The sequence below is a fragment of the Schistocerca cancellata genome, chromosome 1, assembly GCF_023864275.1.
Source record: "Schistocerca cancellata isolate TAMUIC-IGC-003103 chromosome 1, iqSchCanc2.1, whole genome shotgun sequence".
Taxonomy (NCBI): Eukaryota; Metazoa; Arthropoda; class Insecta; order Orthoptera; family Acrididae; genus Schistocerca; species Schistocerca cancellata.
Genome location: NC_064626.1, coordinates 1,270,087,481 through 1,270,101,843, shown reverse-complemented (window position 1 = coordinate 1,270,101,843; position 14,363 = coordinate 1,270,087,481). Strand labels below are relative to the sequence as shown.

Sequence of the window (14,363 nt, the reverse complement as noted above, 5' to 3'; positions counted from 1 at the left end):
TGGGCATAGGCAGAGGGTGTATACTGGCAACACACAATATCCTGTTGCAGAGCATGCTCTACAACATGACAGTCATGGCCTCAGTGCCTGTTTCACCACATGTGCCATTTGAATTCTTGCCCCAACATCAGCTTCTCAGAACTCTGCAAATGAGAACCAGCACTACAAAATGGTCTTGGTTCTCGCCACCCATCTGGCCTTAATTTACATTAATTTCTTCCATGTCAGCATTTCTTCACTGTAACTACTTCTTTCTTCACTCCATTTTAGTTTTCTACATCTTTCAGTTTCTGTCTATTTTTCACTGTCCTCCTCCCCCTCTGTTATGTACAATGCACTTGGCTTTTGACTTTTATTAACTCATGCACAATGTTTTAGCGGTAATCTCTGTCTTGCGTATTACCCAGTCTTCAACCTTTGAGCTCCCAGGTTTTAAATCTCATCCAGTGCAGTCGCCAAAATCAGTCTTTCCTTCTCATTCCCTCCTCTAAGTCACCCCCGACCAGCAGTTCCCAGTGACTTTTCCAAAGTCTACCCCTTTTCCTAGACCTCTCTAGTCCTTTTCCTTCACCCCTCTTCCTTCCCCTTCAACCCTTCTGCCATAAGAAGGAGTCACTGGCTCCGAAAGCCTGCATAATTATAACCTTCTTTTATTTGCATATTCTGCTGCCGCTTAGTGAGTAGATTTTTTATCTATCCAATTGCATTATATTGGGAGAACCATTAGTTGAAATTCACATCAGAATGTAGAAATATATATATAATATTCCCAAGCCCTTCTGAAGAAGAAAAAAGTACATTTGGAGAGGATATGAAGAAGGGCTTATTTCATAAGTGGTACAAGTCCATTTTTGTTCATATTGAGATACAGAGTCCTAAAGTTAAATGAGAGCTGAAAAATCTGCAGTTGAGATAATAGAAATATTCAGGCATATGGCTTCTTGCTGGAGATGAACCTTTCTTTCTGTTTGTTTCGCTCATTAATTTCAGAAGCATTATAGACAGAAAAGTGGAGGTAATGGACTCGTAGCACTATTGAAATAAGCCCTTCCTATAAAACCATTAGGAGTGGTCCCTGATGCACCAGGACTTCTCATGGGAGGTGCAAGATGTGTCCCAGAAAAGATGCCAAAAAACTTCTGCAGAAATGCTCAAAATGTAAATCCTTTATTTGCAAAGCTCATGCAAACATAATATGTACAGATTGTGTCAGTGATTTAGAATGAACTGCATTAGGAGTATTAATATAAATTCTCCATATTATGTTTGTGTTACTGTTATTTTCAACTGTACTCAAGAAAATCATTCACGTTTGTTGTTTTCTAAATGAGTTATTTGTTTCCCCTATCCTTGAAGAATATTTCAAAGACCAAACAGCAAAGATTACACTTCCTCCACATCTGGCAATGAATGTCCATCCAATATGATATGCTGTGTCCTTTTTTACCAAGAAATCCAAAATCCAATGACAGATTTCAATGGTATCTCATATGACTGTACGGAAGTGAAATGTTGGGCAATAAACATTCAAATAAGAACACCAGCTTCTGAAATGTGCTGCTATAGAAGAATATTGGACATTAGGCAGATGGACCACATAACTAATGAGGAATGTGCTAATTCAAATTAGAGAGAAAATAATTTATGGCATAACTTAACTAAAAGGAGGGATCATATTCAGAGCCATCAAGTAACTGTCAAAACAGAACAGGAGGGAAGTTTCGGGTTAAAAATTTGTAGAGATAGAGGGAGACTGAGGGATGCATACAATAAGGAGGATCAAATGGACGTAGGTTGTAGTAGTTATTCAGATATGAAGAGGATTGCATAGGATAAACATGCACTGATGACCTACATCAAAGCAGTCTTTGGACTGAAGATCACAACAACAATAACAACAACTACCCACGTGACTGTACTTTCATTAAGAAATGAGAATGCTGTTTGGAAGTGCACCTGCCTTCAACACTTCCTTATTTTATTGTTAAATTACTACTAGTACCTTCAGGTACATGGAAGGTAACTGTGGAGAAATTATGCATAATAAGAAATACTTCAGTTGATCAAAGGAAGAAGTACAAAAATGTGCAAGGAAATTCAGGAATACGGAAATACAATTCATTTAGGAACAACGTAAATAGAAAGTGCAGGGAAGCTAAGTGAAATAACTGCCTGAAAAATGTGAAGAAATTGCAAAATAAATGGTTGTCTGAAGGACTGCAGCAAATAGAAAAGCCAAAACATTTCTGGATGAGATTAAAAGCAAGGGTGATAACATTAAGAGTGCAATGGAAAATTCCACTGTTAAATGCAGAGGAGGCAGTGGATAGGTGGAAAGAGTACATCGCAGGTCTCTACGAGGCGTAGGATTTGTATAATGATGTGATAGGAGAAGAAACTGGAGTCGACAGGGAAGGGATAGGGGATCCAGTATTAGAATCAGAATTTAAAAGAGCTTAAGGCAGAAAGGATGGATACCAGTAACATTCCATCAGAATTTCTAAAATCATTAGGAAAAATGGAAACAAAACAACTATTCACATTGGTGTGCAGAGTGTATGAGACTGGTGATCTATCATCGGACTTTTGGAAAACCATCATCCGCACAATTCTGAAGATAACAAGAGCTGACAAGTGTGAGAATTATCACACAATCAGGCAATCTGTTCATGCATCCAATCTGCTAACAAGAGTAACGTACAGAGAATCGAAAAGAAAACTGAAGATCTGTTAGATGATGATCTGTTTGGCTTTAGCAAAGGTAGAGGAACCAGGGAGACAGTTCTGACATTGCAGTTAATATTGGAAGCACGACTGAAGAGAAACCAAGACTCATTCGTAAGATCTGTTGACCTGTAAAAAGTATTCAACAATGTAAAAGGGTGAAAGATGTTAAAAATTCTGAGAAAAATATGAGTAAGCTATGTGGAAACATTGGTAATATACAATATGCACAACTGCACTGGAAGACCAAGAATGAAATGCATGGATTAAAAAGGATGTAAGACAGGGATGTAGTCTTTCACCCCTATTGTTCAAACTGTATATCAAAGTAGTAATGGCAGATATAAAAGAAAGGTTCAAGAGTGGGGTTAAAATTCAGGACAAAGAGGTATCAATGATAAGATTCGCTGATGACACTGCTATCCTCTGTGAAAATGGAGAAGAGTTACAGGACATGTTGAAATGAATGAACAGTTTAATGAGTATAGAATATGTACCGAGAGTAACTCAAAGAAAGACACAAGTAATGAGATGTAGCAGAAATGAGAACAGTGAAAAACTTAATATAAGAACTTGGCATCACAAAGTAGATGAAGTTAAGGAATTCTGCTACCTTGACAGCAAAATAACCTATGCTGGATGGAACAAGGAGGATATGACAAGCAGACCTGAAATGGCAAAAAGGGCATTCCTGCCCAAGAGAAGTCTACTAGCATGAAACATAGTTCTTAATTTGAGGAGGAAATTTCTGAGAATGTACATTTGGAGCACAGCATTGTATGGAAGTGAGTCATGGAATGTGGCAAAAGTGGAACAGAAAATAATAGAAGCATTTGAAATGTAATACTACAGAAGAATTTTGAAAATTAGGTGGACTGATAAGGTATGGAATGAGGAGGTTCTCTGCAGAATCAGCAAGGAAAGGAATATGTGGAAAACATTGACAAGAAGAAGAGACAGGATGACAGGATATCTGTTAAGACATTAAGGAATAGCTTCTTTGGTATTAGAGGGAGCTGTAGAGGATAAGATATATAGAAGAAGACAGAGACTGGAATTCATCCAGCTAATAATTGAGGATGTTGGTTGCAATTGCTACTGCGAGACGAAATTGTTGGCACAGAAAAGAATTCGTGTTGGGCCCATCAAACCAGTTAGAAGAGTGATGACTTGAAAAAAAGCTTCAGATTGTAAAAGTCTCTATTTCAGAGTAAAAAATGCAGGGCTCATGTGTAGATGTTATGAATATAAGATTATACTTTCATTCTTTGTCCACATTCATGCAGTTTTTTGTCTGTATTCTACTGTCATCATATGTTTCAGAACTCCAATGTACACCATAAAAGGAGCTAGCAAAAATGGTTAAATTTAAGAAATACTATAAACAAAAATAGAAAAATAATCATTCTTTAATATGTTTACAGGTACAATCTGATCTGTGATATGTAGTATGGCATTATGATATTCATGTCCATTCACTGTAGTTGTCAGTAGATAAATTGAATTCAAATATTTATGATTAAAAGTAAAAATTGTTCACTTAAAAATGAATATTTACAAATTTTATACATTACAAAAAAAACAGTCATATTTTCATTTTTGTACATTGAATTATAAAGCCAAAAAGAACTTTATATGATAGAGCCACACAGCTATTATCACCCAAAGGGCTGTTCCCCATATTGATTCTATGAGCAACATGAAATGTGTGTTCATCCTGCCTATTGCCCAGTGCCATGGGAACAGATCATGACCTATTTCATGTCCTACATACATTATGGTGGCATTCATTCCTGTAACAAACAAAGAACAATTAGACTACCACAGTGGAATAGGCAAGAAAAAGACTATTTGATCTACCAATAAACCTCTCAAATGGTAGTTTTCTTATAAATATTGGGTCCTTGTCACTTTGGAGACTGTCCACTTAGAAGAATGTTGGGCCTAGGAAAACAGCCATTTACACCATTCTTTTTAAAGTGTTACTAGCATATATGTAACTGATGTATTTTCAAGAGTAATACACATTAGAAAAGGGCCAAGCTTCGAGATTTGTTTTTAATATTTACTTCAGGTCGTTGAAAAATTACAAAATTTGAAAATAATTGTGACAGAAAGTATAATTCTCCTCCCAAGACAAAACCTTGAAGTGAGTTATTGAGCAGTTTCTTCCCCTTGAGCTTTCAAAATGTCTTGCTCTCTCAACAAATGTGACATATTTGTAGCAGAATTACAGTAAACTGCAAAACCTTCTGAGTACATGAATGAAATTACATCAGTGCAAACATGTTGGGTCAGTCCTTCATGACAGCAGCTGTTAAGCTCGCTAATGTTTCCTTCGAAATAAATCTAGATATTGACAACAGAAGGGGAAGAACACAAAATGACCACATAGTGTTCTCATACAAAATCAGTCAGTTTTTGAGCAATTGGTGGCTCAGGTGTCAAGAAAACTGCACCCCGACTTAGGTTTGGTCTTTTTAACACAAAACTGTGGCCTGAGTTATGCTAGGTGTGGTCTCCAAAGTGTTAATCAACTAGTGTATCTGCACTATTTCTTTTTATAAGTTACAGATAAAATAATTATACTTTTAGGGAATCAATTGTCTATTTTAATTTTCTTTCCCATTTTTTAAAACTGCCCGAGTGAGTTGCAAGTGCCACTTCAAAGAAATTCACAAGAAAACAGGCTGCTTGTACTCTTCTTGCAAACAAGCGTAGAAACTTACCAGGATAGAAAAATGGGGCTCCACTCCACCAATGTTTGACATCAATCAGGAAGTAGCAAAAACTCAGCAGGTAGAATGCAAAGCATGATGTCACCAGCACAAAGGACAGTGACCTACAACCAGTAATGTGAAAGTGTTAGACATATGTTAGAAGAACCATGAACCTGAGTCATATTCACATAAACACACACACACACACACACAAACACTATCTACTTTCATCCACAGCCATACTCTGCAAACTACTGTGAACTGCATGACAGAAGTATGTCCCATTGTACCAGTTATTAGGGTTTTTCCCTGTTCCATTAACGTATGTAGTGCAGGAAGAATGACCATTTAAATACCTCCTTGTGTGCTGTAATTAGTGTGATTTTGTCCTCACAATCCCTATGGGAGCGATATATAGGCGTTGTAGTATATTCCTAGAGTCATCATTCAAACTTTGTGGGTATGCTTTCTCGGGACAATTTATGTCCACCTTGAAGAGTCTACCAGTTAAGTTCCTTCAACATCTCTGTGACACTCTCCTGCAGGTCAAACAAACCTGTGACCATTCGTGCTGCCCTTCTCTGTATATGTTCAGTGTCCCATTTTAGTTCTATCTGGTACGGGTACTATGGGTAGCACATAGATGAGCAATATTCTATGCAGAGGCACATGAGTGATATGTAAGCAATCCCCTCTGTAGGCTGGTTGCATTTTTCTAGTATTCTACAAATAGACTGAAGTCTGCTACCTGTTTTACCCAGAATTGAGCCTATGTGATTGCTCTGTTTCATGTCCTTACAATGTGTTAAACCAGGTATTAGCATGATTTTGCTGATTCCAATTGTAATTCACTCATGTTATAATCGTAGGACACTACATCTTTTTTTCCTATTGTGAAGTGAAAAAATTTTACACTTCTGAGCATTTAAAGCAAGTTCCCAATCTTTGTACAGGCTACACTTCATCATCTGTGAAACATCTGAGGTTACTACTAATACTATCCACAAGGTCATTAATGTACAACATGAATAGTGGCATACACCCAAAGTTACATCTACATCAGCCACTGACTCTCCATCCAACATAACTTGCTCTGTCCTCTCTATCAAGAAATCCTCAATCTGGTCACAAATTTATTTTGATATGCCATACAGTTGTACTTTTGATAATAAGCATAGGCATAGTATTGCATTAAATGTTTTTTGGAAATCAAGAAATACTGCACCTACCTGACTCCCATAAGCCATGGTTTTTAGCATGTCATGTGAGAAAACTGTGAGCTGGGTTTCACATGATTGACACTTTCAAAATCCATGTTAGTTGGCATGGAGGAGGTCATTCTGTTTGAAATAAGATTCCATAACAAGAAGATGTGAAGGATATTCCATGGTAGTTCTGTGACTCATTTCTGTTACTATTCTTATATACGTGTAAGAAATGTTCTTTCTTATAACTACTGGGCACAGTTTTTTGTTTGAGAAATCTATGATGCATTATAGTTAACATAGGAGCTAAATTAGCTGCAAATTGGATATAGAATCAGATAGGGATTCCATCAGGCCATGGGGCTTTGTTCATTTATAACAATTTCAGCTGTTTCTCAACACCACTGACAATAATATTTATTTCACTCTTCTTTTCAGTGGTACAAGAATTATATTAGGGTAATATTCCTGGATTTTTCTTTGTAAACAATCAATAAAACCAGAATTAACAATATCTGATTTTATTTTGCCATCCACAATTTCAGTTCTATCTCATCCACGAATGTCTGGACACTTAACTTTGGTTCCACTAGTAGTCTTTACATACAACCAGAATTTCTTTTTGTTCTGTGAAGCTATGATAGTCACTGATGGCTTCATGGATTACTACTTTGACTATCATTCAGTTTATCTCTGTCTATAGCCTTGTGCTTTGTTTTACACCTCCTATTCAGTAGATTCTGCTCCTTTAGAAGTTTCTTTACAGTGACTGTGTACCATGGAGTAGCCCTCCCATCATGAACTGTTCTACTGGGTACATATCTGTCCAATGCATGGTCAACTATTCTTTTAGATGTGAGCCATAGTTCCTTTGCATCGTCTTTCTGAGCTAAAAGTTTGAAGTTCCTCACTGAGACATGACACTACTGCTTCTCAACATAGTTTATCGAACATATAGATCTTTCTACCCTCTGTACTTTGGCATTCATTGTTGTTACAATGGCCTCATGGTTACTGATACCAGTGTAAATGTGGAAACTCGTGTTATAATACATACTGGTAATGTTAACTAGTTCTTCCAAAGTTCCAGAATATGGATGAAAGTAATGCTGTGGGGTGGAGACATGAGTCATGCTTGGCTCTTGTCCACAAAAGACAAAGGTCCCAAGTTTGAGTCTTGGTCCAGCACACAGTTTTACACTGACAGGAAGTTTCTGGTTCCAGAATTCCAAACAGATGAATAATACCTATGAATTGGAAAAGGTTGAGAGGATTACCTTTTCTTAATATTCTTCCAATAAATCTCACCTGGAATGTGCTTTTCCCACAACACCCTGCAGACCATATAATTGCAACACCACAAAGATGGCATGCAAGAGGCATCAAAGTGGCCCAAAATATACTACATACTCCCATATGTAAATGATTAGCATTTCAGCACAACCACACAAAGTAGGTAAGGAATGCCATCCACAAATTTTATATAAGGAAAGATTACACAGCTGTTTTCTCATTCAGAAATTGCATTTGAATGTTGATTGTTCGTAACAAGCTCATGTTATGCCTACATCTACATCTATATCTACATTTATACTCCGCAAGCCACCCAACGGTGTGTGGCGGAGGGCACTTTACGTGCCACTGTCATTACCACCCTTTCCTGTTCCAGTCGTGTATGGTTCGCGGGAAGAACGACTGTCTGAAAGCCTCCGTGCGCACTCTAATCTCTCTAATTTTACATTCATGATCTCCTCGGGAGGTATAAGCAGGGGGAAGCAATATATTCGATACCTCATCCAGAAACGCACCCTCTCAAAACCTGGCGAGCAAGCTACACCGCGATGCAGAGTGCCTCTCTTGCAGAGTCTGCCACTTGAGTTTGTTAAACATCTCCGTAACGTTATCACGGTGACCAAACGCGCCGCTCTTCTTTGGATCTTCTCTATCTCCTCCGTCAACCCGATCTGGTACGGATCCCACACTGATGAGCAATACTCAAGTATAGGTCGAACGAGTGTTCTGTAAGCCACCTCCTTTGTTGATGGACTACATTTTCTAAGGACTCTCCCAATGAATCTCAACCTGGTACCCGCCTTACCAACAATTAATTTTATATGATCATTCCACTTCAAATCGTTCCGCACGCATACTCCCAGATATTTTACAGAAGTAACTGCTACCAGTGTTTGTTCCGCTATCATATAATCATACAATAAAGGATCCTTCTTTCTATGTATTCGCAATAATTACATTTGTCTATGTTAAGGGTCAGTTGCCACTCCCTGCACCAAGTGCCTATCCACTGCAGATCTTCCTGCATTTCGCTACAATTTTCTAATGCTGCAACTTCTCTGTATATTACAGCATCATCCGCGAAAAGCCGCATGGAACTTCCGACACTATCTACTAGGTCATTTATATATATTGTGAAAATCAATGGTCCCATAACACTCCCCTGTGGCACACCAGAGGTTACTTTAATGTCTGTAGACGTCTCTTCATGCCTCGTGTAAGAAGTACTGGAATTCAATAGTGGCCGTGATGTAGCCCATCAAGACTGCAGTTTATGGTTCATGATATTGCTGCTCACGTTGCTTGGGATCCCATGATTGTTATGTGAATATGGTATTGGTTCAGTAGGGTCATACTCAACCCCATGCGTGATCACACAGCCAAGTCACAAACTTGAAGTGAGGATATGGTCTTTTCTGCATCAACACAAGTATCCACATAGGCAGTGTGACACTGTATGGAGCATCATGGACTGTCACGAGGGTGACCATTGTTGCAGCTTCCCATGCCATGGCAACAGAGAGTGGTGTGCCAACACTGGTGTGAACACAGTGGATACAGCAGTGGCCTGTATATGATCTCTTCAGACAAGTCCAGATTCTGTGTACAACATCACAATGGATGTAGCCATGTGTGGTGTCTCCAAGGAGAATGAATGCAGCCATGTTGAATTTGACATCATCACACATATCTAGCACCTGGTATGATGGTATAGGGTGCCACTGGGTTCACACACAACACCCTGTAATTTCAGCTGCACCCATTACACTTTAGACAAGCTCTGCCCTATCTTTTAAATTTCCATAACTTTATCTTTCAACATGGTGCAAGACCACAAGTTGTCCATGCTTTCCTGGCCTATCATTATACAGAGGTGTCCCACTGTTGCCCTAGCAACATTTACCCCAAATGTCACACCCACAGAAAACATCTGGTCATGGGTTTCCTGGAGACTGCCACACCACCATTCACCAGCCACTATGATTGACAAACTCTCACAGAGCTGAAGCAGAGCTGAGATAGCCGTACCTGTAACCAAGCGCAGTCCAACTCAATGCCTAACCTGTTTAGAGATGTTGTGGTTGCCAAAAATGCCAGCACTGTGCTCAAATTTTCCAGTTTGTATTGCCATAATGGTCTGCTCACAGTCTTGGGTGTGATATGTCTGAGAGAACTGATAGCTTGTGGTTTATTATGGAGTAAAAATGACTTAACTGATTAATTTTTGAACTAAATATTCACAACTGACAATTTCAATTCACATTAACAAATAATGGTGCCAAAAATTGAATATAAAAAGTTAAACAAGGGAAAATCCAGGATGGAATGTAACAATATTATAAAAAGACAGCTGCTACTCACCATATAGCAGAGATGCTGAGTCACATACAGACACAATAACAAGGCTGTCAGAACACTCACTCATGCAAATGTAACTCACACACACATGACCACAGTCTCTGCTGCCAGAGACTATGATCATATGTGTGTGAGTTATATTTGCGTGAGAGAGAGAGAGAGAGTGTGTGTGTGGGGGAGCGGGGGGGGGCATGCATGTGCTTCTGTACTCCATCAGTCCAAACAGTTTCGAGGCTTGATTAATTAAACATAGAGCAAAGTTAAGATGGTGGTCTGAATGCTTCAGGTGTTCTGCATAGTACTCCCCTCTTGAATAAAATGCACAGAACATAGTACAACCAAGTAAAACTATCAGAAAAGTCCTTCTTTGGTGTGTCCACATTCTTTGGTCTTGGTCAACCATCAGCAACCCATTCAGCACTTTGCCATTTTGTGGTAGGTGTCTTGTCACTCATCATGATATTTTCCAGAAAAGCAACCGAGTCATGACTGGCATCCACACATTATCATATTTGTTCAGGAGTCAAGGTGTGCAGGACAAACTTTGCACACACTTTTCTCTTCTGGAGAATGTCTTGAGCACATGATTTAGAGATGCTTATTCATTCTTCAAATGTGAATTGTAACACAACATTGACACACTACTATCACAGGCCCACTACTTAACACTGACTGGTCAAATGCATGTCTGTTGTTTACATTTGTTAGTTCAAACTGCCACCACAGCTACACTGCATGTATGCCAGAAATAAAAACAGTCTCAGAGTTTTCTGGATGTATGTTGTAGGTTTACTCTAGCTCACCAAAGGATGTGTGCAAAAGCTCATAAAGTTTCCAATCTTTTTTGTCTACTTGTCAGTGAGAAGCATAGCAAGTTGGGTCATCAACATCTGCTATTATTCTACACTTTGTGGCATCAATAGGTCACATCAATGACATAAAGTATGATCTTTGAACTCTAACTGCTCTGACAAGTCACCATGTTAATGTCCGAGTCAGCCTTTGTACCTTGTACAGCGTATATGTGTATCTTTCTTTGTGCTGAAATATATGTATGTATAGACATTTATGGGAACAGTTTGTTGCATATACAGTTATCCGTATTCCCGTTTCCCATATTGGTGACCTCGAAGTTTCTACATCTTCCATGACTTCTGTGCAGGCTGTGTGTAATCAACAGGTTTTACGTTCGATGCCAATACCGCTTCGCCCAATGTTTTATACGAGGATTTGGGGGCTCAGCTACTACTACCAGGCAACTCCAATCCCCTGCCAATGGTTGTTTCGCCGCTAACGGACAGTGATTCACATCTCCAATGAAGTCAACCTCAAACTTTGCAGCTCTGCAACGGCCAAGTGTTACGCCATTACCTCAAACAATGGACTCAGGTTTCGTGTCGCCGGACTGTGCACACCAACATATGAAAGGTGAAGTGGACAATTTCCAGAATCGTGTACTGATCGACCGCTTGTGTAGTTTTCAAAGGGCCCCAAATTCACACACTTGCTTTGATCCTCTACGCACCGCAACATCAGTGAGCAACACCGTGTGCAATGCTGCCATTCGTGCAAAACACGCATGCAGTCAACTGCTATCAAGCTACGCCAGATTTGCCTTCCTCACAGTTTAATAACAGACATTTTTATACATCAAGTTCACCAGGCTCAACTACCAAATCTGTAGCCCAGTTTCTCAACCACGTGGGTTCGAGCACACCTGATGGTGCTTCACCATCCTGGAACGTTCTACCATGACAATGTGACTGCCAGCAGGTTTCACCAGTGATTTATGGTCCTACCACACAGGGCGCATTTCCAATGTGCACAGAAATCTCTCACTGTTGCCACACTAAGTACCACACCAACCCCCGCTACCCCCCCCCCCCCCCCTCACTCACGGGGGGCCCCGATTCCAACCATACAGCTGTTTGCACCTTCCCCAGTACCGTCTGCACCTGCCGTGCCAGCCTTCTGCGTCATTTCCGAGGTGGACAGTTTAGGTACTGTGCCTTTAACCTCTGGTCCAGTTTACGGGAATACCTCACACGCCGCTCATCCATTCATTCCCATGGTACAGACCGTGCCTGCCGCATCATGCTTCCGTGACTCATCAGGGACATTACAACTGGCCATTGTACGGGACGTGTTTGCTAGTAACATGCCCATGCCAGTAGTGCCAGGTTACAGGACAGCATATCCTACCATGAGACATAAGGACTTCCAAGATATGCCGAAGCCACGGTCGTCCCCCGTCCCCCCCCCCCACCCCCCACCCCCCCACCCCCTGGCCGTCTGCCGAAGCTACCTCCTTTATATGAGGACAACTCCATTTCATGGTTCGCACTTGTGGAGCACTTTAACAAGTTACATCAGGTAACCGACAACAACTCTAAATTTCTATGTCTCATCACACACCCCCATGACCACTCAGATCTAATTTGTGACCTTCTCCTTTCGCCACCATCGCCGCCAAAAAACGAGTTCACCAAGAACACAATATTCGACTGACTCAACTGCTCGCCACAGGAATTAATAATCAAGATCCTATAGGAGGAACACCTGGGGGACCGCACTCTGTCACAACTCTGGCGCCACCTTCGGCTACTTGTGAATGAACACATGATGCCGGACGTTACGCTGTGGGCAGTATGGTCTGCCAAGTTACTTACCGACCTTCAGATACACCGTCTGTGGGCAGAGGGAGGGCACGTTCTGCCTCCACACCACCTACACCACCGGGCAGTACTCATTTGCTCTCTCCTCTTTCTGAGCACTCAAGAATCACACACGCCCCATATGTTCCAGTTTACATTTCGGAACAGATCAACGAGGACAAACCTCCTCCACTGTCATAATCACTGCCACCTCCACATCTGGCTCACCCACAATGTTGGTACCACAAGATTTTCGGTGAGGAGGCCAAGAAGTGCAGATTACCTTGCCAGCACCCAAATGCCGACCGCAGGATCTAAAAGATGCCGTGTCCTGCGGGGAACTTCATAGGCATCCTCAAACATTGCACTTCATCCACTCGTCCTCTCAGCCAAGCGGTCATTTATATGTGACCGACATTTCGTCATGGCTTGTTTTCCTAGTCAACAGAGGCGCTGACGTGCCCATCTTACCTATATCGTTGGCTCCTCCTTCTTTTTCACCGACGAAGTTGCTTCCACGCACTGTCAATGAATCAACATTACAAACTGTCAGCTCTGCTAAAGTTATGGTGCATCTATCTCCTTCTCTGCATTTCCCGTGGACTTTTTACATCACCAGTGTTGACAAACCAACTCTCGGTATGGATTTCTTATCCCATTACAAACTCTCCCCGAACATAGTCCAAGGTTCAGTGCTACACCACCCTTCTGACACTCAGATACCGTGCTCAGGCACTTACGCTAGTCATTCTGTTTCCATCGCGACATGTGATTTGGCTCGCGAGTGCTCACCCTCATGGGCAAAATTGTGACCTGCGTCACTAATCTACTGTCAAGTACAATGCAGCAGCACAACTCCATCAGCAAAATGATGAGTTGAAACAATGCATTGCTCACACTTTCGACGAGCTCACCGTGGCTCGTACCTCGCTGCTGCAACTGCAATCCACAGTTCCTTCACCTGATCGACCTTCATCAGCAGACTGTGTGTTTGTGTTATATATCTGCATATTTGCATATTTGATGTTAACAACCTGTGTAAACCAAATCTATCATGATGATGTTATTCTGTCAGACTTCGTATATAAAACTGTGCTGTTATTATCTTGCCACCGTCACACTGTGTGATGGGGTTGTGAAAGCAACTAGCTGTAAATAATCTGTTATGTAAAGCCTGAAACCAGTCACCATACAGCCAGTAGTGACAATAAATGTGGGCAAACTCAAATTAATTAAAAGCTGTGTTATGTACATTATTGGACTATTTCTCATAACACTGGTTTACAGTTATTCAGCTAACATTCTTCAATGAGACACCGACAGCAGAATAAAAGCTCACAGATAGATCACATCACAAACAACCCAAGAGTTTTACTATTCAGTGTGCTGGCTCCTATCCTCCTAAATCA

At 40.6% G+C, this 14,363-nt stretch overlaps 1 protein-coding gene across 1 annotated transcript in view; it reads right to left on the bottom strand.

The window, feature by feature from the left end:
- Nucleotides 1–4,115: 4,115 nt before the first annotated feature.
- The window catches only part of LOC126095019 (heparan-alpha-glucosaminide N-acetyltransferase-like), a 217,451-nt gene continuing 207,203 nt past the window's right edge, over nucleotides 4,116–14,363 (bottom strand). Inside the window, exons 12-13 of the mRNA XM_049909683.1 lie at nucleotides 5,454–5,566; nucleotides 4,116–4,517 (exon numbers count right to left, since the gene is read on the bottom strand). Coding sequence (XP_049765640.1) covers nucleotides 4,336–4,517; nucleotides 5,454–5,566 — 295 coding nt within the window. The 3' untranslated portion in view covers nucleotides 4,116–4,335. The remainder of the gene's footprint in view (nucleotides 4,518–5,453; nucleotides 5,567–14,363) is intronic.